General features: G+C 49.3%; 1 protein-coding gene across 6 annotated transcripts in view; it reads right to left on the bottom strand.

The window, feature by feature from the left end:
• The window catches only part of DDAH2 (DDAH family member 2, ADMA-independent), a 34,502-nt gene extending 10,318 nt beyond the window's left edge, over window positions 1-24,184 (bottom strand). Inside the window, exons 1-2 of one of the 6 annotated variants that reach the window (XM_080993087.1) lie at window positions 23,913-24,184; window positions 5,113-5,421 (exon numbers count right to left, since the gene is read on the bottom strand). In XM_080993087.1, coding sequence (XP_080849213.1) covers window positions 5,113-5,418 — 306 coding nt within the window. In that variant the 5' untranslated portion in view covers window positions 5,419-5,421; window positions 23,913-24,184. The other 5 variants (XM_080993084.1, XM_080993082.1, XM_080993085.1 and 2 more) reach the window with 5 other exon arrangements.
• Between the last annotated feature and the right edge of the window lie 1,281 nt (window positions 24,185-25,465).

Here is a 25,465-nt window from a genome sequence, read left to right as displayed (position 1 = left end):
CCAACGTCAGGCAATTGATGCTGCCCAAGCAGGCAAAGTCAGCAAGTAGAGATGGGGTGGGGGAACCACAGAACCCAAATGTGGCCTTACGGTCTCTTCTCTCTGTCCCTTAGGACCACCATCTCCCTACAAGCCCCACTCCATATCCTCTTCCAGTAAAATTGGGTGGGGGGCTGGTTAGAATACATCTTTGAAATATACTTGGAGTCGAGAGTGGATTTCATGCTCTTTATTCAACTCATAGTGGTAAGGAGGAAAGGAAGTTCCCCCAGAATGTCTGCTTTATATACATTATTTACACAATGGGCCCCACGTGATTGGCCAATCACCTGTAGGCCAATCAGATTGTGGATTCACTTCCACCTGGAGCTGGATTGGGTGGCTCCTGTGGACCAATCAGACTGCTGCATTCTGAATCCTATTGTTCTAGGACCAATCAGACAGCTGCATTCTGGATCCTATTCAACTCAGTACCGGATGAAGGATGTAAAGGGGAGAGCGCAGATGTGTGTAGAACCACAGGCTTCTGAACATCTGGAATGTAGCCGACTGCACGACATAAAATTCGCATCCATGGCTTGGCCTGCTTTTGCCTTTCATCCTCCCCACCGCTGGCAGGCGACCCGCGGAGACTGACCCACCCTTGGGCTGGAAAAGTTTTCCCCAAGCTAGAGCAGGTGCCAAACAGCTTCTTGAAAAAGGTAAAAAGGACAGAGAAGCGTACTGATTTCCTCTGCTTCTCCTTTTCCTTTTCCAAGATGGCGTGGAAATATTTTCTGACTGATAGGGGTCCTCTTCGCTATATAAGAACACAATTCTGCATAGAATTCCAGACAGGCAGATATTCTCAGGACAAGAATTGCCAGAAAGCCCAAACTGTGATCTGGCACGCGGGTTTATAGCAGAGTTTAATTCAAGCCCTGGTTATATAAGGGGAGTGTGGGGACTCCGAGGGCCAGAGCGGCCCCAGAAAATCTGCATGACCTTTTGTTTCATTTTCATTCCACAGACACTTCTGGGCCAGGCTTATTTCACAGATGATTCACAGGCCTCTCTCTCACACACAGACCAAGATTTCAATTTAATTAATTGAAGTCAGCAATGGGATGTACTATTGGGTTTTGACCACAGCAAAGATTTCCCTTTCATCAAATTATGAGTCTTTGCTTTGGACTTCCTCCTATTTTACACACTCTTATAACCTCAGGATACTTCCGCATTCTCGTTCTTAGCTCGACAGTCTATTTACATTTTTCACTCTCCATGCCATAGTTCACACATTACTGGTAGCTTTTAAAAAAGAGAGAACAAAGGGAATTAATAGAAGGATGTGTACTTTTTATAAAAAACTGCAGAGCGAGCCTTTAAATAACGTTGCTTTATTCTCTTTGATGTTTTAAGCTATGCCTGTTTTTTATCATTTTAAGTCACTTTGAGACATTTTATTGAGTGTGACAAATAAATGTGAAATAATAATAATAATAATAACAACTTCAGAAACAAAGGGTTAACCATCAGCACCCCAGACTGAGGGCTGCTTAATGCAAAAAGCAGCATCTTACACCGATATGCAATGACTGTCCTAGATGCTTTAGCTGAGATTCCTGCATTGCAGAGGGTTGGACTAGATGACCCTTGGGGTCCCTCTACAATTCTATGATTCTATGTGTGATGGCCTAGGACTCGGAACCAGGGGAGTCTCAGTCCTTTGCCTCAGGCATCATCTGAACCAAGTCTGGGGCCTGATCCTGAAGAGTCCCAGTCTGCAACAAGCACCAGCTGGGCCGAGTCAGGGGCCTGAGCCTGCCCTGGCTCCAGATGCGGGGATTACCTCGTTGCCTTCAGCTGGGCCATCGCTTACAGCTGCTCCACTTGGGTCAGGGGAGGCTGAGGTGGCCTCTGGGTCTAGTAACCCACCGACGTCTCCCCAGCTGCAGAGACTCAGGTCTGAGGGAAGGAGAGACCTGAGTACTCGCAGGAGGAGTGCTCGCCTTCGGGCAAAACAGGGAGGTGAGTCGCCGGGGGATCAGGACCGGCCATTACCCCGACAAAGATAAAAGGCTGTCAGACCCCGCCCCAGGTTGCGGGAGCAACATTGCTGTATGCCTGAGATCCTGTACCCGTCCTTGCCTGGTTTCCTGCCTCATGTCCTGCCTTGGCCCTGTCGGACTGACTCCTAGTGGAACCTTCAGAGTCTGGACTGCGTTTCACGGGTTACCCCTGGGCCCAGCACACTATTACTGCATGCGTGCCTATTTTGCCAGGTTTACACAGGATCCCACCGCTGTAAGATGTACCCTTTGTACAAAGGAGGTGACCAAAACACTACACTTAGAACAAACTCAAACAAATACTAAGCATAGGAAAAGCCCACCAAAATCTATCTCCTCAAGTACCCCAGGAGCTGGCCTCTAAAGCTTTGCGCAACCCCTGAACGGGAAGACCCAGTGAACTGGAGCACACATAAAACATTGACTGGGCTCCCCAGCATTACATCTACCAACATGAACCTCCTTCTTTACGTACAAAAAGTAAAAGGCACATGTTAGGTGCCGTCCCTACCATTAGGCAGAGGGAGGTGGCTAAGTGTTGGTGCTGACCTTTGAAGCCCTAAACAGCCTTGGTCCAGTATACCTGAAGGAGGTCTCCACCCCCATCGTTCTGCCCAGACACTGAGGTCCAGCGCCGAGGGCCTTCTGGCGGTTCCCTTGCTAAGAGAAGTGAGGTTGCAGGGAACCAGGCAGAGGGCCTTCTCAGTAGTGGCACCCGCCCTGTGGAACGCCCTCCCACCAGATGTCAAAGAGAAAAAGAACTACCATACTTTTAGAAGACATCTGAAGGCAGCCCTGTTTAGGGAAGCTTTTAATGTTTAATAGACTATTGTATTTTAAGATTCTTTTGGAAGCCGCCCAGAGTGGCTGTGGAAACCCAGCCAGATGGGTGGGGTATAACTAATAAATTATTATTATTAACTCTGGCAGCTGGTTTGGGGTGTCATGAAAGGGTAGATATCATTTTTAATTATTGCATTTTGACTCCCAGAGGTGCTTATAGGACTCCCTGACAAAATAACTCCCTGACTACTTTGCACCTCGATTTGATGGACAGGGCATGAGGGGAGAGGGGGAGAAAGAAGAGAAGCCATTTGCTAAATTGCCTCGGGCAGCAAAATGTCTTGGGCCAAGCCAGCACTGTGTCAACATGATAATGTGTGTACAGAGTGGTCAGCCAACTGGCTCTATTGTGGTGCCTTTGCTTCGATAATTTCCAACTTGCACAAGAGCCTTTTTTAAGCTTGCTCCAAGGGAAACTCAGTACTTTTCACGTTCCTTTTATTTAAGCTGCAGAAAGGCATTCTGTAAATGCTCTGAAGCCCTTTTCAAAGGGTTTCAAAAGGCCAACTCCATTCCACTGAGAGGTGGGGGGTGGGGAAGGCATTCCATGCATGCTCAGAGACACAGCAAATGAGTTGCTAGGAGGTTGTTGTTGTTGTTTTAAAAAAACAGAAACAAAATAAAGATGGCAGCATATGGCACGGAAGCAACAGTTAGACAGGGAGTTCGTTGGTGAAGGTGCCCCAAAACACTTATATTTATTTTAACTAAAAGCATAAGAAGAAAAACACAAGAGAGACAGAATGAATCAACTTCTGTCTGGCAGTAATTAGCAGAGAGAGGCAAGAAAATGTGGACCCTTTAAGAGGTGCCAAATATTCTTCAGGGCTTGGGTGGAGTGTGTACGGACACACAATTCTATATTCGGCACACTGCACTGGAGCAGGGAGGTGGGTCATGAGAATGGCGGGTGGCCGGGCGGGTGGGAAGGAGGCACGATGCCAACTGCTGAGGCAACCGGCCAGGCGGCTTGCCTCAGCACTCCGGGGACACGGGTGGGATTAGTCCCAGAGGTTCCTACAGAGGAACAGATGGGACCTGCGATTGACAGGATTTAACTAACAGCTAGCTGGCGACCGGCTGCTCTCCCCCGCCCCCACCCTTTCAAAGGCATCAAATCTACTAGGATAGGATTGGAACCTTAACAGCGCAATGCTGTGCATGTTTACTCAAGAGCAAGACTCACCCACAGATGAGGCTGGCAAATGTATTTAAGTCAGCCGTTTGCAGCCTCACAGAAGCATGCTATGACAAACTTGGAGAATGCTCCCGACTTAGTCCTGTGACTTTGTCACACCCTCAATAATGGCCCATTAAAATTAAAAAAAAAACAAAAACCGTAGCAATCTGGCACAAGGACTGTGTTTAAACTCGGGCATCAGAGGCCTAAAGGTTAGTACAGTCATACTCTGGGTTACAGACGCTTTAGGTTGCGCTTTTTCGGGTTACGGACCACCAAAACCCGGAAGTACTGGAACGGGTTACTTCTGGGTTTCGGTGGTCGCGCATGCGCAGAAGCGCTAAATCACCCTTTGTGCATGCACAGAAGTGCCGAATCGCAACCTGCACATGCGCAGATGTGGGTTGCCACTGCTGCGGGTTGCGAACGTGCATCCCACACGGATCATGTTCACAACCCGAGCGTCCACTGTAAACGCTCACTGCCAAGTTAGTAAATAGCCATTTCCTAGGGTGCTTCAAAACTGCATCCGGACAACCAGGTGAGGACATTTTGAGGGGAGTGGGAGAAAAATAGGTAAAGGTAAAGGGACCCCTGATCATTAGGTCCAGTTGTGACCGACTCTGGGGTTGCGGCGCTCATTTCACTTTACAGGCCGAGGGAGCGGGCGTACAGCTTCCGGGTCATGTGGCCAGCATGACTAAGCCGCATCTGGCGAACCAGAGCAGTGCACGGAAACGCTGTTTACCTTCCCGCCGGAGTGGTACCTATTTATCTACTTGCACTTTGACGTGCTTTCAAACTGCTAGGTTGGCAGGAGAAGGGACCGAACAACGGGAGCTCACCCCGTAGCGGGGATTTGAACCGCCAACCTTCTGATCGGCAAGTCCTAGGCTCTGTGGTTTAACCCACAGTGCCACCCGCGTCCCAGGAGAAAAATAGCTCCCGGCAAATAAAAAGCGTAGCTCGCAAGATTACTGGCAGCCTCAGCAGGTTTATTTGCAAGGTGATTCAACACAAACGAATCGAACAGCTTACCTCGTCCCGCCGTGACGGCACCCATGGCCGCGTGAGCAGCGCGGTGTCTCCCTGTATCACGGCCAGGTCCCCCACCAGCGTGGAGCAGGGGAGGCCCTCGTCCGCAGCCAGCTCAATGACCTGCAGCCCTAGCTTCTGGCGCAAGATGCCGGTGTAGACGCCGTACTGCCGGTGGGCCTTGGCCAGGTCCACAGGCTCAGCCCCGCCATCGGACGCGTCTGCCGCCGTCTCTGCCGTGCCGAAGGAGGAAGGGATGCAGCGGACAATGGCGTGCGTATACTTGCCAAAGGAGGAGACGCTGGCCATGGTCTGGAAGGGAGGAACAGAGGGATGAACCATTGAGCTGGCTGGCCGGCAAGCTGCCCCTCTCGCTCAAGTCTGAGGGGCAATACAATGAATTGCCCCGGTCAGCTGTTGAGAACGAGGGAGAACCACTTCAGGCCCAGAAGAAACAGAGCTTGGATTTTTGTTGTTGCATTCATATCGTTCCTCACTGAATCTCCACAACAACCCTGTGAAGTAGGTTAAACTGAGAGGCAGTGACTGGCCCGGGGTCACTCAGTGAGCTTTCTGGCCCAGTGGGGAATCGAACCTTGGTCTCCCAAGTCCTAGTCCAACACACGAACCACTGCACTGAGAGTCAGCATGTCAGGAAGCCAGGAAGTTCTGGGTTCAAATACCTGCTCGGTCACAAAGCTCACCAAACCTGTCATGTCGTCTCGGGCCTACCCACCTCATAGGGGTGTTGCAATGATAAAGGGGGATCTCTCCATGCCCTGAGCTTTCTTAGGGGAGGAGCAGGGTATATACCCAGCTCTCCATGACTCAAGTGCCCCTGTCACTCTAGAATGAGCAGTTGGGTCCAGTTAACAGTATTTCCCAGGAAATGGTAGGATACTGTTTCTGAAGGTGTAAGATGGCCGCCAAACAGGCGTCAGCATGTGATATGGTGGGGGGGGCAAAGGTTGGGAGTAGGGTTGGGCGATATCAGCTTTTCAACATCACTATGTATCGCCAGCCAAACATTGTGATATAATAATAATAATAATAATAATAATAATAATAATAATAATTCTTCATTATTTGTAGCCCGCCCATTTGGCTGGGTTTCCCCAGCCACTCTGGGCGGCTTCCTACAGAATATTAAAATACAATAGCCTATTAAACATTAAAAGCTTCCCTAAACAGGGCTGCCTGTTTAATAAGACAGTCCCGTTAAAAACAACACAGCAATTAAAACAGGAGGTTCAGATCAAGAGATCCAGGGAGTGCGAGCGTAAACAGGTGTCTCTTCAAAAGCCAGCAGAATGCCAATACGGAGGGAGCCTCTCGTATGCAGAGACAGACCCCTGGCCCTTCTAGCCTGCTATTACTAGTCTATTCTTAGGGCACGCGGTGGTGCTGTGGTTTAAACCACTGAACCTCTTGGGCTTGCCAATCAGAAGGTCGGCAGTTCGAATCCTCATGACGGGGTGGGCTCCCATTGCTCTGTCCCAGCTCCTGCCAACCTAGCAGTTCGAAAGCATGTCAAAGTGCAAGTAGATAAATAGGTACCACTGTAGCGGGAAGGTAAACAGCATTTCTATGCGCTCTGGCTTCCTTCACAGAGTCCCATTGCACCAGAAGCGGTTTAGTCATGCCGGCCACATGACCCAGAAAACTGCCTGCGGACAAACACTGACTCCCTTGGCCTGAAAAGCAAGATAAGCGCTGCACCTCATAGTTGGATTTGACTGAACTTAACCATCCAGGGGTCTTTTACCTATGGTTAATTCTTAAAAAGCAGAGACATCACCTTGCCAACAAAGGTCCATATAGTTAAAGCTATGGTTTTCCCAGTAGCGATGTATGGAAGTGAGAGCTGGACCATAAAGAAGGCTGATTGCTGAAGAATTGCTGGTTTTGAATTATGGTGCTGGAGGAGACTCTTGAGAGTCCCATGGAGATCAAACTTCTCCATTCTGAAGGAAATCAGCCCTGAGTGCTCACTGGAAGGACAGATCCTGAAGCTGAGGCTCCAATACTTTGGCCACCTCATGAGAAGAGAAGACTCCCTGGAAAAGACCCTGATGCTGGGAAAGATGGAGGGCACAAGAAGAAGGAGACGACAGAGGACAAGATGGTTGGACAGTGTTCTCAAAGCTACCAGCGTGAGTTTGACCAAACTGTGGGAGGCAGTGGAAGACAGGAGTACCTGGCGTGCTCTGGTCCATGGGGTCACGAAGAGTCGGACACGACTAAACAACAACAATAGTCAATTCTATATCAATGGCCCACTGTTTGAGGTGCTTGGGATCAACCTATAACCTTCTGCAGGCCAAAGCATTGTCCTTCAAACCCTCCCCCCTTATCTTGTGATCCTTTAGGCAGCATTGATAAATGTGAGTTTAATGACATTGCTGTGGGACACTCTGAACCCAAGGGATAATGGTGGGCTATGAATATAACAGAGACACTTGCATGTGTGTGTGCACACACACTTTGACTACCACTAAAGAAGCAGCTGTCACCCCACAGAAAGGGGATGAAGGGGGTACCTATTACCCCAGGCTTCCCCAAAGACAGGGGGGGAATGTGTCCATTGCCCCATTCCTGACTGTGCAGAAAATGAAGCTAGGAATCTAGTTAAGGGTTGCATCCCCCTCCGCCCTTCTATTGGAGTGTGTGTGTGTGTGTGTGTGCGTGCGTGTGTGTGTGTGTGTGTAAGTAGGTCCCAGATCAAAGGTTCTAAGGTTCCACCAGCTCCCGACTTTCTGGGAGGTTTCAAACAGTCTTCCAAAGGCCAATCAATAGCGCCAGAGGACAATAATAGATTCCACTCATCACCAAGCTGATTAGATAATTGCTTCCAAAAGGAAGCCAATCAGCAAATCAATGTCCTGCGTTTGGGACTGGCTGCTGGGCTGTTGTTGTTGCTCATTGCACAAATCAGTCACGAGCTGAGCACTGAAAAGCCCAACATCTGGAACTCTTCAGCATTCTTTAGAGCACACACACACAAAACCAAAGCGTACATTTTGACATGCACAAGGCTTGCGGGAATATGGTTCCAAGTACACAGATGCTGCCAGACGACATCTCTGGGGCGGAGCAGAAATATCCATAGGTCAAGGGGGCACCACTTCAGTGGCCTGCAGAGCTCTTTGCTGCAATTTATGCAAACGACCCAAATCGGCACCAGTTCCACTCATTTCTCAGATTGCAAAGACCCGGGCGGCGTTAGCACAGAGTCTGAGGCCAGGCACGGAATGTTAACGTGAGTCGCTCCAGTTTGGTTTGCAAAGTTCAGAGCATGAGGGGCCTGATCTTTGCAAATTCCAGTACAAACTGACCTGATCCACAGTCCAGATTGGAATGCTGCTAACCTTTGGATTTTGCACGTCTCCGACTTTTGCAGCACATACCGGCATGTTACCCAAATGTGTGTTTTAGGATCAAATCTGTTTAGAAAGGTGTTTTGAGCGAAAATATTTAAAGACACTTCTACCCCTGCAGATTTTCCATACTGACATTTGCAAACTGTTGCAGAAATAGGGTGGACCCGAAACAGACTGACCCATCCATTCCTGTGTGTTATGCGTGCCTCCAAATCCCATCAATTGAGTTTTTATCCACCTACCCTAGGGATGCGGGTGGTGCTGTGGGTTAAACCACAGAGCCTAGGACTTGCTGATCAGAAGGTCGGAGGTTCAAATCCCCACAACGGGGTGAGCTCCTGTTGCTTGATCCCAGCTCCTGCCAACCTAGCAGTTTGAAAGCACGTCAAAGTGCAAGTAGATAAATAGGTACCACTCTGGCGGGAAGGTAAACGGCGTTTTCATGCGCTGCTCTGGTTCACCAGAAGCGGCTTAGTCATGCTGGCCACATGACCCAGAAGCTGTACGCTGGCTCCCTCAGCCAATAAAGTGAGAAGAGTGGTGCAACCCCAGAGTCGGTCACGACTGGACCTAATGGTCAGGGGTCCCTTTACCTTTACCACCCACCCTGGATTTCAGAGTTTCCTCGTTTTCTTTCCAAAGTGGTCCAACGCATCAGAAATCCTCAATTGTTCAATTCCCAAATGGTATACAAAGCACTGGGGGGGGGGCAAGAACACCCCCCCACACACACAGCTTTCAGTTCCACATCTTCTCTAGTCTTCTATATTAGGGGTGAGCGGACTATGGGCTTTTGGGATCTAGTGGAAACCTGTGACCCATCAACAAGAGTGTGCAGAGGAGGGCAACCAAGATGATACAAGAGTCTGAAAACCAGGGCTTATGAGGAGCAGTTGAAGGAGCTGGGAATGTTTTGCCTGGGAAAGGAGACTGAGAGGAGACAGTTGACAATGGCTATCCTATCTCAAGGGCTGTCCCATGGAAGATGGAGCAAAGCAAGCTCCGAGTTTGTGGAAATGGCAAAATTGATGGCAATCATTAGAGGCCATTCAAATCAGGGAATAGTTAAAGAGTGGGATGGAGTGAAGGAATACATGAAAAAATATGGTTCCAGAACTGGAATATTAATAGATAATGTGTAAAACATGCAGGGGTAAGCAAGGAAATAATAAAAGAGTCAACTGAATAATTATTAAATTACAGCAACACAACAAGATGGAAGAAGTAAAATAAAAAATATTGGGATCACACATGGATGAAGCAGAGTGGGGGGTATAGGGGATTTCTGTTCTCATCCTGAGGTAAAGTTCTTAACCTGAGGTACTATTTCTGGGTCAGCGGAGTCTGTAACCTGAAGCGTCTGTAACCCGAGGCACCACTCTATTTGGAATTTATCTACTCCCCTTCTGCACACCGCCTATAAATAAAAATAAAAATATTTCTATAAAAAGCCTGCCTCCCTGGCAGGTGCTATTCCAGCCCAGCCTTCTGCCATTATTAATAAGGGGGACAGGGATATAGGTGCAGGTGACAAACACAAACAACCAGCCTCCAGAGGGAAAAGCAGGACTCATATGGCAGGACTCTTAATTGGCCCATTCTGGATGGAAGCATCCTAGGCAACCGCCTGGTCAGGTGTAGTGGCTGACGTGAGCTGCGATAAGCCAGCTCCCCACCTATTTATAAAACCAACTTATAAAAAACGAGGGTCTATGTGTTTGCATCTCTCTCTTTTATATAGATGGTAGAAGCGTGCAAGAAAATTGTTGAAACATATGTAACTGATTTGTATTTGAATTGGTATTGCTATTTGGTGTGAATATAACATGGCACATACAGTGGTACCTCAGGTTACAGACGCTTCAGGTTACAGACGCTTCAGGTTACAGACGCTTCAGGTTACAGACTCCACTAACCCAGAAATAGTACCTCGGATTAAGAACTTTGCTTCAGGATGAGAACAGAAATCGTGCGGTGGCAGCAGGAGGCTCCATTAGCTAAAGTGGTGCTTCAGGTTAAGAACAGTTTCAGGTTAAAAAAGGACCTCCGGAACGAATTAAGTTCTTAACCCAAGGTACCACTGTATTGGATTATTGTAATTGAAAATTAATAAAATTACCAGTATTTTTTAAAAAATCAACAAAAAACAACCGTATTTTTAAATAACCCAGAACCGATGAAGAACACGGAAACAAATGAATTCTCTAGAAACAGAAGCACCGTCAGCAGGAGGACAAGGCCACTAATGGCTACTACTAGCCACAATGACTATGTTTCACCTCCATTTCTCGCACCCCGGGGAAGATCACTCTCGGTGCTGCTAAACAGGGTGGTTTAACTTCAGCCCCCAGAGCAGGGATAGGCAACCTAAGGCCCGTGGGCCGGATGCAGCCCAATCGCCTTCTCAATCCGGTCCGCGGACGGTCCGGGAATCAGCGTGCTTTTACATGAGTAGAATGTATGCTTTTATTTAAAATGCATCTCTGGGATATTTGTGGGGCATAGGAATTCGTTCATTATTATTTTTTTCAAAATATAGTCCGGCCCCCCAAAAGGCCTGAGGGACAGTGGACCATGGCTGAAAAAGGTTGCTGACCCCTGCCCCAGAGGCACACTCCATTGCTTCTCAAGACAGAGCTCGTCTTACATTCTCCCTCGAGGTGTCTTAACACTTTTATTCACAGATGGCCTCCCCCCCACTCCCAAAAACATAGCTGGTCGGTTTCCTCCCTTTGCAGAAGTCCCATCATCTAGAGAGTCTAGTAATCCTTGCTTACAGATCTGCTCGGGTTCCATGGTGAATTTCCAGCTGTTTTCCAAAACAGAAGCACAACATGGCGTTCTCCGAAAAGAAGAGAGAGAAGGTTCTTTTTTACTGTATGTGGTGATCTTGTAGTAAGGTTAAAGCTTACTGGGGAATGATATATAATGAATTGAAAAGGGTGTTTAAAATACCATATTTTTCCGTGTGTAAGATGCCCCTGTGTATAACAGCCCCCTATTTTGGGGAACTCAAAATTAAGAAAATGCACTATGTACTTCTTTGGCGATCACTCATAGCCGAGTAAGATTGTCTTCCATAAACACGGTTTTAACAATGAGTTCATAGGTGACTGTGGAGGCCAATTCTGGATCCACACTTCCTTCCACAGTGGGGACATTGGTTTCCGGGTGGGAGTTGATCACAGTGTGGATTTGCCAAGCGTGCCTTCCTCTTAGCACTTTTCTCCCTTGCGTCCTGAGTTCGAGTGTCTTCCAAGCCCATGACACCTTTGGTAAAGGCTGTTTTCCCACGTATAAGACCACCCCTTATTTTAAACTTCAAAAATTTAGGAAAAAATGTAGTCTTATACATGGAAAAACACAATAACTTTCATTTAAAAAATCAAAAGCCTTCTTTTTGGGAATTATAGGGACAGAACTACCTAATTTATATAGAAATTTATTCATGTATGCTACTACAGCAGCAAGAATGTTACTTGCCCAAAAATGGAAAAAAGAAGAAGTTCCAGCTGTTTTCCAAAACAGAAGCACAACATGGTGCTCTCCGAAAAGGAATTTCCATTTCTGCACTAGAAAATAAAAAATTAATAGCTGGCTCGGCAGGGATTAAGCTGATGTCACACATATTTCTTCAAGGCAGCGACACCCTGCCTCATCTGCCTGAACTCCACTCCTCATCATGTCCCAATTCCTGCCCCACTTCATGGTGCATCAAAAGGAGTATAGCATCTAGATCAAGGGAAGTAATAGTGCCACTGTATTCTGCTCTGGTCAGACCTCACCTGGAGTACTGTGTCCAGTTCTGGGCACCACAGTTCAAGAAGGACACTGACAAACTGGAACGTGTCCAGAGGAGGGCAACCCAAATGGTCAAAGGCCTGGAAACGATGCCTTATGAGGAACGGCTAAGGGAGCTGGGCATGTTTAGCCTGGAGAAGAGGAGGTTAAGGGGTGATATGATAGCCATGTTCAAATATATAAAAGGATGTCATATAGAGGAGGGAGAAAAGTTGTTTTCTGCTGCTCCAGAGAAGCGGACACGGAGCAATGGATCCAAACTACAAGAAAGAAGATTCCACCTAAACATTAGGAAGAACTTCCTGACAGTAAGAGCTGTTTGACAGTGGAATTTGCTGCCAAGGAGTGTGGTGGAGTCTCCTTCTTTGGAGGTCTTTAAGCAGAGGCTTGACAACCATATGTCAGGAGTGCTCTGATGGTGTTTCCTGCTTGGCAGGGGGTTGGACTCGATGGCCCTTGTGGTCTCTTCCAACTCTATGATTCTATGATTCTATGGTGACCCAACATGGCAACCCAACTATATACAATGGTACCTCGGGTTAAGAACTTAATTCATTCTGGAGGTCCGTTCTTAACCTGAAAATGTTCTTAACCGGAGGTACCACTTTAGCTAATGGGGCCTCCCGCTGCCGCCGCACAATTTCTGTTCTCATCCTGAGGTAAAGTTATTAACCTGAGGTACTATTTCTGGTTTAGCGGAGTCTGTAACCTGAAGCGTCTGTAACCCGAGGTACCACTGTATTTACATAAGTGGAGGAGATGCTACAATCCTACATACACTCAGCGGAACTTGCCTCTGAGTAAGAATGCATAGGTTTTCCTGTAATTACAGTATTTATTGGAGCACTTCTGTCCTACCTTTCTAAGGCAGAAGGAAATTCAAGGAGGCTTTCGAATGGAGATGTCATAAATAATAACCTCCCTTTCTGATGTTCAGCGGTGAGTGTCATAGCCATCCATGCACAAGAGGTATCAGCAAGAGGTACTATTCTGTTCTGCTTTTATTCATATGCAAACCACGTGCAATATGAAGAGTAGGATACAAATGCTTTGAAAGAACCAATAAATAAAACCCAGGGTTTGCAAATGTAAACCCCCCCCCCGCAAAAAGCGGGGGGAGAAAGGAGTTGGGGGGGAACATAAGCTACAGAATATCAATTGATGGTTTGGCGGGTGGGGGACAGAAAATCAGGAGGAAACGAGGAACTGAACAGAGTATTCTGAGAGGGGCCACTCTAACCTGCAACGTTTTGTTACAGGTCCTGCTTGTAGAAGTAATAATAGTAGCATTTTTTTTTACTAAAAATACAACTATTATTACCAGTACAGTAGTAGCTCTGGATGCGAACGGGATCCGTTCTGGAGCCCCGTTCACATCCTGAAGCGAACGCAACCTGCGTCCGTGCGTGGGTGGGTCGCGATTCGCCGCTTCCGCGCATGCGCGTGACATCATTTTGACCGTCTACGCATGCACAAGCAGCGAAACCCGGAAGTAATGCGCTCCATGTTATTGCTTTGGCATTCCACAGCCCTGTTTGGTCCTCCCAAGTTTTCCATCCTTCTTAATTTCGGCCCCACCTTCCCGTGAACCCCGATGCACAGATGGCGGTTATGGACCAGAGGCCCGTTTGCTGTTAATCTTAAGAGATTGGAGATGGGAGGAAGCAGACTCTGAGCGAGCCGGCCTCCCGATGTTAACACAACCCTTATCTCGGGCGGCTCATTCCGGTCAAAATGCAGCAAGAAACAGCGCTTCCTTTGTTGCTAGGGTTGTTTTGGCCAAGTAGCGGTTCTCAGCAGGAAAAGAGGGGGGTGAGGAACCCCCTGCCTCACCCAGAAATCCCCACATATACACACACACAGAGAGAGACACTTTGCTCCTCACAGGCTAGGACAGCGAAGTCGCCAGCCGAGGTCAGCGAGGGTCACTAATGGAGGCCAGTCTTGCAGCCGGGGGTGTTTAGCCAAAGGAAACCAGGACCCCACAGGGGAAGGCCTTGCAAGCCAAGGGGAGCAGCCAGGATGCGCTAAGGCGGAAAAAATGCAACACATGTTTCTGTTTAAATTCATGTCGGAGGGATAAAGGGGGGGGGGAGAGAAAAGACAAGAGAGAGGCAGAGGGAAAGGAAAACAATGGGATTTGCAAGCAGCAGAGATACCCAGAAGGTGGTCTCGAGGGCCTCTGCCTTCTCCTCAGCCACCACACGCCCAAACCCCGCAAGTAAAAGCAAAACGAACTCTCCAGGCTCCTTGGGGCAACTGCTCTAGGGGAATATTTGTGCAGCAGACACAGGAAATACCGTATTTTTTGCACCATAACACTCACTTTTTTCCTCCTAGAAAGTAAGGGGAAATGTCTGTGCGTGTTATGGAGCGAATGCCTACGGATGGCGGGGGAATCTGCTGCAGTCGTGAGCAGAGGATCCATGGTTCCCCTTCCTTCCCTCCTCCGTGGCTCGCTTTGAAACAGCAAAGCGGGAGAAGAGCCACTGAGTGGGGGGGAGGAGAGAGGGACAGAGAGCCTGCTTGCTTTAAAGGAGCAAAGCAGGAGAGGAGCCGCTTACACGAGTGTAAGCGGCTCCTGTCCGGTTGGCTCCTTTAAAGCAAGCAGGCTCTCTGTCCCTCTCTTCTCCTCACTCAGCTGGCTAAATAGCAGCAAAGTTTTTCAGCGAGCCGGGGAGGAGGGAGAGAAGCAGAGCCTGCTTACTTTAAAGGAGCAAAGCGGGAGAGGAGAGGAGCCTTCTCCTCTTATACCCCTCTTCTGCATTATTAACAGCATCCTTCTCCACCCACCCCATGCCTGTTCCTTGTCCCTTGAGTGCTTTTCCTTCCCTCCCCACTTAAAACGGGGTTACAAAGCATGGATCCACATGGATTCTCAGGATTTTTGCATTGGGCTACCCCAAACTCACCGTCAGATCACATGTCTGTGGCCACAGCATGAACCACAAAAATCATACATCCACTGTTTCGTTTAGAATATTTTTTTTCTTGTTTTCCTCCTCTAAAAACTATGTGCGTGTTATGGTCGGGTGCGTGTTATAGAGCGAAAAATACAGTCGTTTTCTCCCTTGCCAAAGGGAGAATCTCTTTCCTGTGAGCAAGCAACCAGAAAGCAGGCCTTTGGGGTTGCTGGGACACTCTTCCAGCAGAGATTCAGGCATTTAGTTTCTGGGTATCCCTCAAGGAGGTTTCCATGCTGTGCCTGCGCAGTTATTCGGACCATTGTTGAGAAGCAAGTCCAGTCCTTTTGATGATTCCTCCGTACTGCTTTTGATGACATCTGTGATGTTTGCAGGAAGCTGCCAAGCCTGGCTCAGTCCACCAGGGTCTTCTGTTATGAAGGGAGCGGCTCACCAGAGTTTCAGACAGGGAGTCTTTTCCCTGCCCTATCAGGAGATGCTGGAAGCCAAGCACTGACGCCTTCTGGATGCAAAGCAGTTGCTCTGCACTCATCTACGCCTTTCCAGTACTTTTCTGTTGCATAAACTGACAAGAGTCAAATGACAGCTCCAACTAAACGCTGGGAAGAACATTCTGATGGCAAGACCAGACTCTCCTTCACTGGAGATATTTAAACAGAGTTTGGATGGCATAGAAATAAATTGAGCAGGGCCACATTCACACCGCATATTTAAAACACTATAATACCACCTTAAACTGCCATGGCTTCCTCCAAAGAATTCTGGGAGCTGTACTTTGTCAAGGGAGCTGAGACTTGTGAGGAGACCTCTGTTCCCCTCACAGAGCCACAATTCCCAGAGTGGTTTAACAGTCCAATCCCTCTTCCCAGGGAACTCTGGGAATTGCAGCTCTGGGTGAGGAATAGGGTTTTCTGAACAACCCGGAGCATCCTTCATAAACTACAGCTCCCAGGATTCTTTGGGAGTAGCCATGATTCTTAAGGCAGAGCTGTAAATGTATAGATGTGGGCAAGCTGAATCTGTCAAGATTCCCTCCTGCCACGCAGCAGCCGTGCCCTCTTGGTGTTTGTTAACTCTACACACAAAAAGCAGCAGGGCGGCGGCATGTGGATCAAAAATTAAGCAGGTCTCATGTTACAGTTCCTGAAAAATAATACAATATGCCTGAGAGGCTGTGTGTCACAGTGATGCGAGTGCCAGACTAGGCCCAGGGATATTCCAGGGTCAAATCGCTGCTCATTTTGGAAGCTCCCCGGATGTCATTGAGCCATTAACACACCCAAGAGGTTTGGTGCTAAAACCAGAGGTGGCAAAAGCTATGCTCCTTGCATTGAGCTCCCTGGAAGAAAGGCAGGATAAAAATGTAGGCACTGTTCTAGCAAGAGCAATAAATCTGGAGTAATATAAACTGGCATTCTGTTTGGATGCAAGAAAAGCCAAACTGAAAGAACCACCAAAACTATGTTTACTCAGACATATGTTGAATAGAACTTATTTCCCACATTACCTGAGGGCAGGGGCTGGACTGGAGTCCAAATTTGGTTGCTGGCGCGACTGGGAGTCCTAACAGCCAAATGCCCAAGGTGACATGCCACTCCAAAGGGTCGGCAGCAAAACAGATGTTCAGCCCCCCTCCCTCTCTTTTTCCTGATGTGGTAAGACGAGATGGAAAGGGTCTTCAATCTCAGTCTCGCCTTGCTGGCCAAACAAAATACAGTCATACCTTGGTTTGCGAACGCCTTGGTACTCAGACATTTTGGCTCCCGAACGCCGCAAACCCGGAAGTGAGTGCTCCGGTTTACGAACGTTCTTTGGAACACGAACGTCTGATGTGGCTTCCGATTGGCTGCAGAAGCTTCCTGCAGCCAATCGGAAGCCGCATCTTGGTTTTGGAAGTTGAACGGAGTTCCGGAACGCATTCTGTTCAACTTCAGAGATACCACTGTACTGAAGTCACTTTTTTTCCCCCCAGCCCCCTCCTCCCTGGGCAACCCATCCCACCCCCTGCTTTTCTCAAGAAAAGGAAACGTGGGGCAGCTAGTCAGCTGGGCTCTCTTGCCCCTTCAAGAACCTGCACCAAATGCAGCACATTCCACATGGAGATTTTGTTCAAAAAAGGTTGACATGGGCTAGGGGAAAAGGCGTAGGAAATGGTCTTGTTGTTGTTTAGTCATTTAGTCATGTCCGACTCTTCGTGACCCCATGGACCAGAGCACACCAGGCACTCCTGTCTTCCACTGCCTCCTGCAGTTTGGTCAAACTCATGCTGGTAGCTTCGAGAACACTGTCCAACCATCTCGTCCTCTGTCGTCCCCTTCTCCTTGTGCCCTCCAGCTTTCCCAACATCAGGGTCTTTTCCAGGGAGTCTTCTCATGAGGTGGCCAAAGTTTTGGAGCCTCAGCTTCACGACCTGTCCTTCCAGTGAGCACTCAGGGCTGATTTCCTTCAGAATTGATAGGTTTGACCTTCTTGCAGTCCATGGGACTCTCAAGAGTCTCCTCCAGCACCAGAATTCAAAAGCATCAATTCTTCGGCGATCAGCCTTCTTTATGGTCCAGCTCTCACTTCCATACATCACTACTGGGAAAACCATAGCTTTAACTTTACGGACCTTTGCTGGCAAGGTGATGTCTCTGCTTTTTAAGATCTTACAATTACGCAATTGGCTTACCAAACTCAGTATTGTCTAGACTGACTGGCAGCAGAGCCCCAGAGTTATGGGTAGCACCAGTGGCGTAGCGTGGGGGGTGCAGGGGGGGCCGGCCGCACCGGGCGCAACATCTGGGGGTTAGGGTTAGGGGGCGCAAATCCACGGGTTAGGGGGCGCAAATCCACGGGTTAGGGGGTGCAAATTACTTGCCTTGCCCCGTGTGCTGACAACCCATGCTACGCCCCTAGGTAGCACTCTCTCCTGTAGACGCTGGGAACTGAACCTGGGAGCTTCCTCATGTAAATGCTCCACCGCTGAGCTACAAAGCCATTCCCCCTAGTTGGGCCCTGCGTGGCCAAGGTCCTACAGCAGGGATGAGGACATGGTGCGTCCCCCCCCCCCCCATGTTGGTCAACGGTTGAGAGTGATGGGAGCAGCATTCAAAATCAGCAGGGAGCCAGGTGCATTTTGCGACTGGGAATCGTCTGACTGCAAGCAATTTGAGAAGTCTAGGCGCCGCGTATGGTAACCGAGATTCAAGATTCAAGTTCAAATCTAGCACAATACAGTCATACTTCGGCTCCCAAACACCTTGAGAGTCGAACGTTCTGGCTCCTGAACGATCAAAACCCGTGAGTGAGTGCTCCAGTTTTCAAACGTTCTTTTGAAAGCCGAATGTCTGGTGGGGCTTCTGCGGCTTCCGATTGGCTGCAGGAAGCTCCTGCAGCCAATCAGAAGCTGTGCCTTGGAAGTCAAATGTTTTTCAAGTCGAACGGACTTCTGGAATGGATTCCATTTGGCTTCCAAGGTACGTCGGTACGTTACATAACACATATTACATACACAAATTATTGTTATTGTTTTTGGCCACAACGGCAGGGGCTGAGCCCCATTTACATTTGCGGCGCCCAATTAAGAATTGCTATTAAAAATGTGATATTAACAACGTGTCACTGATGCCAATAGTGTCATAGTTCATGCATTTCGAAAAAATGAATAGAAAGTGCTGCTGTAATGAGAAAAAAGGTGACTAGCCATTCTGTTTTTGCACCCGTATCCCAGGGTCCAGGAGCCACGTGGTGAATAGCTTTTCTGGATGGAAGTTGTAGGCCAATGCCATCTGCAAGGCCACAGGCTCCACATCCCTGCTCTACCCTTTCCACACAGCTACCAGACAACACCCGCTCTTTCCTCCCAAATGTGAAGCTGAGGGGTGACAGAGAGCGCTACACAATGGCCAGAAGGATCCTGGCCCACCTTCCAAGTCGGGAGAAAGGCCCTCTTCCCGTCACACTCGCCAGAAGTCAGCGGCAGACTCGCCAGGGTGAGCAGAACTGCAGAAGGCTTGGACAGAGGGCAAATTCGGGTGGGCAAAAAAATCCGGCAAGAAAAAGAGAGATCGTCTTGAGTGGGAGCCGTGAAAAAGCTCACTTGCGCTTCCTGCGCACATCCCCTGTCAAAACCTTCAAGCCCACAGAGATTCCCGGCACGAGCCAGCTGGAATGACTTGTCCCTGAGGTGGACTCTACATTCTCCGTCTCAGTGTGTGACACACACACACACATACACCCAAGTTTATCAAGAAGCAGTTTTGCTAACCAACAGCCAAGCAGCTCAAAGCCAGTCTCCCTGGACGCACATATCAACACGCCCTTTCCCCAATAGGAATCATAAAGCACAGAAGCAATCAGAGAACGAACAGCAAAAATGCAACACAGAGCGAGAAAAACCAGGAAAGGGCCTCTGGGCGGAATATAAGCCTTGTCAAGAAAAGAAATATGTATTCGCCACTTCCTTAAAGAACACGTTTCAGCAGCGGTTCCTTCCCTCCCCATTTTGCCTCCTGACCTGCTAATTCATTATTTTCTCTGCTGTCTAAGACCAGAACCGGAGCTGGCCGTGACATACCTGCGCCCCAATTCCTTCCTCTCTCCAAAGAAAAGGCTGATCCCGATCCAGCGGATTCCTTTTATTGGTTTGATTTGGTTCTGGCCAGGAGGAAGGGAAAGGAATTGATGATGTGGGAACACAAGTAATAAACTCGGGACTTGCTGCACTCCTCCTCTGCCTCTTGAACTCTTGAGTACAGTCAACTCCACAGCTGGCCTCGAGAACTGCCCCACCCATTGCCCAAAAACTGTTTAAAAATCTTGGGAAGCCTAGGGAGGAAACTTCAAGAGCAAAGTTGGCAGGCTTTAATTGTATATCCACAAATGAACGCACAGAGGCACCTCTAGCTAGGAATGTTTTCTGCCCAACACACCTGTCAGGGCTTCACCCGAGTCTAGACCCAACTCTGTAAATTGGATTCAAAGACACAACTGAGCCCAAACCAAGTTATGTATTTGCTTACAGCAATTGTCTCTTGCTTTTCCTCCAAGGAGCTCAAGGCAACGTGCCGTATTTTTCACTCCATAAGACTCACCTGACCCTAAGACGCGCCTAATTTTTAGAGGAGGAAAACAAGAAAAAAAATATTCTGAACGAAACAGTGGATGTATGATTTTTGTGGTTCATGCTGTGGCCACAGACATGCTATGTGATCTGATGGTGAATTTGGGGTGACCCAATGCAAAAATCCTGAGGATCCATGTGCTTTTACCTCCCCCCTCCCAGGCAGCCTCCTTTATCACTAGAGTCCCTTATCTCCCCTCCCGATCGCTTGCTGATCAGCTGATCAGCGGCTTTGTTTCAACACCCCCTGCTTTTTGCCCCTGGGCAATTCAGCTGCAGGGACCACGCATTTGCTCCATAAGACGCACAGACATTTCCCCTTACTTTTTAGGAGGAGAAAAGTGAGTCTTATGGAGCGAAAGATACGGTATAATAGGTTTCCCCCTCACCTCTCACTTCAACATCACAACAGCCCTGTAGGGCAGGCTAGGGCTGAGAGAGCAAGTGAGTGGCTGGCCCAAAGCCACTGAGACATGTTCCTGGCCACATGAGGCAACATCAGCCACAGGATTCCCCATGCTTGCTCTAACACTGACATGTGAAGAAATTTCTCTTCCCAAATATATTTCACTTGGCTTTCAACCACCTGACGTCCCCAGCATCTGGGGATCCTTGAACCTGCACTGTTTTCAACACACTAATCCTACACCCTGTAGAATTCTATCAGTTACATTTTATCTGCACAATCGAAATGAATTTCCGGAACCAAATTGCTTTTTCTGTGCGGCCTGAGCAGGAGAAAAAGAGGTCAGAACAGGTCAATAAATATGTGGATTGTCCCTGGATCAAGCGACTTTTCTTCTTTAAATTCTCAAAGTTCTTAACCTAGCTTCAAGGTTGTCATCTGAACTAGCCGGATGCTTAATCAATCACAGTCAGCCCATCATTTGAAAAAAAAGACTTCAGAGCCATCTTGCCTAAAAATGGCAACGAGACATTCAAGTTTTGGCGCCTAGCTTGTATATTTGAGTTTCTAACAATATTGTCATAATTAACAGGGCAACCCTATAAAAAAGGTAAAGGGACCCCTGACCATTAGGTCCAGTCGTGGCCGACTCTGGGGTTGCGGTGCTCATCTCGCTTTACTGGCTGAGGGAGCCGGCATACAGCTTCCGGGTCATGTGGCCAGCATGACTAAGCCGCTTCTGGCGAACCAGAGCAGCACACGGAAACGCCATTTACCTTCCTGCCAGAGCAGTACCTATTTATCTACTTGCACTTTGATGTGCTTTCGAACTGCTAGGTTGGCAGGAGCAGGGACTGAGCAACAGGAGCTCACCCCGTCGCAGGGATCTGAACCGCCGACCTTCTGATTGGCAAGTCTTAGGCTCTGTGGTTTAACCCACAGCGCCACCCATGTCCCATACATGCCTTCTAAACAGTAAGCCCCACTGATGCAAGTGGAACTAACCCACAGTCAAGGGCACCACACGACTTTTTCCCAGGGTGGGAGATGCTAAATTTTTCCAGGGGGCAAAATGAAGGAGGAGCAGGCAATTTTTTCACACAAAAAAACCAGAAGAGTGTCTATCCATTTTGTCTCCTATCACAGGTTCTAAAAATGCTGGAAACTTTTATTTAAGGAAGCTGAGAGCCGGGGTCACACTTCACCGACAGGACGGGCACTGCTCCCTTGCATGCCCGCCCCCTGTGTACAACCATGCCCCCAGGTAAGTAGGTACAGAGTAGCAGCCTTCACAAATAAGCAGAATACAAAAAAGCCCAGTATCCATATATTATTTGGAAAATCAATTTGACAAGCTACAAACTTTTTACCCGCTGAGATCAATACATTCCTACTGTGCCAAATATTTCAGTAAATAACAAGGAGAAAACAAGAGCCCATGAAACACAAGCGTTCAGCCTCTTTACTCCTAGCTTCAGCAGCTGCTATGATGAAGAACACCATTAAGGTGAGGAAGCTCACCCTGGTACCAACAGGACCCCAGAGAGAAAGATTCAGGAAGGAGCATCGGAAGCGTCGTATACCATTGACAGCCAAGTTCAGTGCTAGGAAGGGCCAGGGCAGGGCTGTGGCTCAGAGGCAGAGAATCTGCCTTTCAAGCAGAAGGTCCCAGGTTCAATCCCAGACATCTCCAGGTAGGAGATGGGAGAGAGCCCTGCTGGAACCTGGGAGGGCCGCTGCCAGTCAGTGTAGACTGTATGGAGCTAGATGGACCAATAGTCGGATGAAATACAGGGCAGCTTCCTATATTCTTATGTGCCACCCGTTCTGGCTAGCAGGATGTTAGACGGGAGTCTTCCCAGGAATTGAACCTGGATGGGGAGCACATTTTCCTTCCACTGAGCCACAGCCTCTCCCCACCAAGCTAGCTCAGAACCTTCTATCCCAGTCTCCACCCAGCTGATGACCTCGTGGGGGGGGGGGGTCAGAGGGCACCAGGCTGGCTGGCAAAGCCCACTCTCAGCAGAAAATCCAGGGTGCGTTGGCAGTGCATCACTGCATCGCCACAGCCTAACCCAACCTACTGCATGCATGTGTTTTTTTGGGAAATCAAGCACCATGCGCAACTCCACACTTCTTTCCTTCTCCCCACGACCCCAGAACACAGCGATATCAGCAACTCTGCAACGCCCCGCAACTTTTAAAAAGTTTTCTTGGCAAATGTTGCACTCCTGCCGAAAAAGGAACCCAGGAATCCTGGTCAACAAGAAACTCTCAGTTGTTGTTGTTTTTTTAAGTGTCACAAAGTCTGGGGAAGAAGCTGGCAGAAGGCCAAAGGAAAACATCTGGAGGAGGCTGGGAGGACCTGGCGGGCAAAAGCCAGGACTCCTGGGTTTCACTAACGCAGCTGAAGCCCCTCTGGAATTCGCCCCATGCCTCTCTCATTAAACAGGTGGATTTGGTTGTGCTGTGCCCTGTCTGGCACTCTTCTCCAACCAGGTACGAACCATACCTGTGTTTTCCCAAAAGACCCCTGTTCCTGCTTCCCCCTTCCCAGCACGCTCAGACGCCTGCTCCTCCAGGAACCGGCTCCAATCCTCCGTGTGCCGCCACCTGCAGTCCCAGTCCCGGACCAGCAGAAACCAGGACTCTTGGCTTTCGATCTCCACCCACCCACCCAAAAAAGGCACACCCCCACGAGCCTCTCCCACCCAGAGGAGCCTCGGCTTCCCCTTGTTCTGCTGGCCTGACTTGTACACCCATCTCCCAGGAGGTGGAAATCCAAGAACAGCAAGTCAGCCCCCCCTCCCCTCCCCACCGCCGACCGTGGGTCCGATTGACCCCACTCCTCCTCCCAAGCCCCCTTGCTCTAACCTCCTGCTAGCTGCGCACCCCAGAGCCCCCAAACTGTCCAAAGGACCCAGGCGTCCCGATTCCCTCCCACCTTGGTCCTAGACCCCCCCTAAAAAGCCAAACAAAATTGGGAATAGACACCACCACCCCTGCTATGACCTATGCTATCAGACCCCGTGGAAGGGGTGGGACCTAGAAGTCCATCCCAGAGACCCTTCTTTTGACATCCAGCCTGCTAGATCCCCTTCGCCTAAGGAACCCAGGCGTCCTAGCTCAGCCAGCGCCCCCCACCCACCCAAAAAGAAACCACCCCGGCCCTCCCGTGCCCCTCTCACCTCTCGCGGGGCGCTTCCATCCACCAGGCGCCTCCTCGCCGGAGAATGTATGGGGTGGGGGGAAGCGGGAGGGCGCCGCCGCTCTCTCGCCTCGGGATGGGGGGCGGGCAGGCAGGCGATCACAGCCCGCGCGCTTTCCCCGGCGGGAGCGGGGAGCAGGGGAGGCGGAGGAGAGGGGTCCCGGCTGGGCTCCGTCACCCCCGAAAGCGGCCGCGGCTGGGCGGGGGGCGCGGCGCCGACTTCGCCATTGCTAGCGCAGCGCGGGGCTGGGATCTCATTGTCTCGAGGCTGGGGCGGGGAGGGGGCGGGGCTCCGGGACGCCCCGCCCCTCCCGAGGGGTTAAAAGCAAGCGCCGACTCCCCCACCCCCGCCAGTTCTTCCCCACCTTCCCGCTCCAGCTCTTTGATCCCGGGGGACTCGATCGTCTCCAAAAAGTGGGCAATATTGATAATCGTTAGATGGAGTGGAACTGAGATGGGGGGGGCGGAGTAGGGCGTGGAGAATTCTTTTGTCACACTAGGATCCTTCTTAGAGACCCTTGTGGTTTAATGTGTATATTACCCCTTCCCTTGGAGCCACACCCTCTTTCCGTGCTTAATGAAGTTTTTATCGCCAGCCTTTCTGCTTAGAAATGGGATGTTAGGCGTCCTTTTCGTGGGACGCAGCGAGCCTTCCAGTTGCACAGAATTATTTCATCTTGCAGAATTTATATACCGCTCTGAGCTGCGCAGGCAGGGATTTCCACCCCTGTTCGACCCTGTCACCTCAGGATCCCTGATTATGTAACAACTAGCTGAGATTTGTCGGTAGGTTGGGGAAAATGCACTTTGCACATGCCTCTATGAGTCTTTATCGTGTCAGGTCTTCTGGGCTTGGCATGGAAAACAAATGGCAGTGCTGAGCTGCGTGTCCCTGACTTGGGAGGGGGGGGGGAATTGGTCCCTTGGGATAAGGATATTATGATGTGTTTAGGATTGTTAAGGGGAGAGAGCTGCTCTCTTACCTTGGGAGGTTAGTGTTTTTAGGATGTTGGAATTTGGGGGGGGGGGTGTTTCTGGAAAGTTGCTGCTTTCTGATGCTTCCAGCTTTAACATATAAAGTCCTAAACAGACTGGAGCAAAAGGTTTCTAAAGGACCTCCTTTAAGCGTTAGCATCTCAGCTCTCAAAGTATCCCACACCAAACTCACCTGGCACCTTTGCTATTATTACCTTTTAGATGTCAGGCAATCCATTAGTACAGTGGTACCTCGGGTTACATACGCTTCAGGTTACAGACTCCACTAACCCAGAAATAGTGCTTCAGGTTAAGAACTTTGCTTCAGGATGAGAACAGAAATCGTGCTCTGGCGGCGTGGCAGCAGCAGGAGGCCCCATTAGCTAAAGTGGTGCTTCAGGTTAAGAACAGTTTCAGGTTAAGAATGGACCTCCGGAACGAATTAAGTACTTTGGAGTTAAAGAGCTCTTTCACCCTCTCCTCCATCAGGTCCTCCTGCCTTTGTGGCTCCAGGACCGAGGCCCAAATATCTCACCTCCCAGGGGCAACCATGTCACA

The sequence above is a fragment of the Podarcis pityusensis genome, assembly GCF_964106645.2.
Source record: "Podarcis pityusensis genome assembly, chromosome: 2".
Classification (NCBI taxonomy): Eukaryota; Metazoa; Chordata; class Lepidosauria; order Squamata; family Lacertidae; genus Podarcis; species Podarcis pityusensis.
Note: the sequence above shows the minus strand (reverse complement) of the source record. Positions and strands in the feature narration are given on the sequence as shown.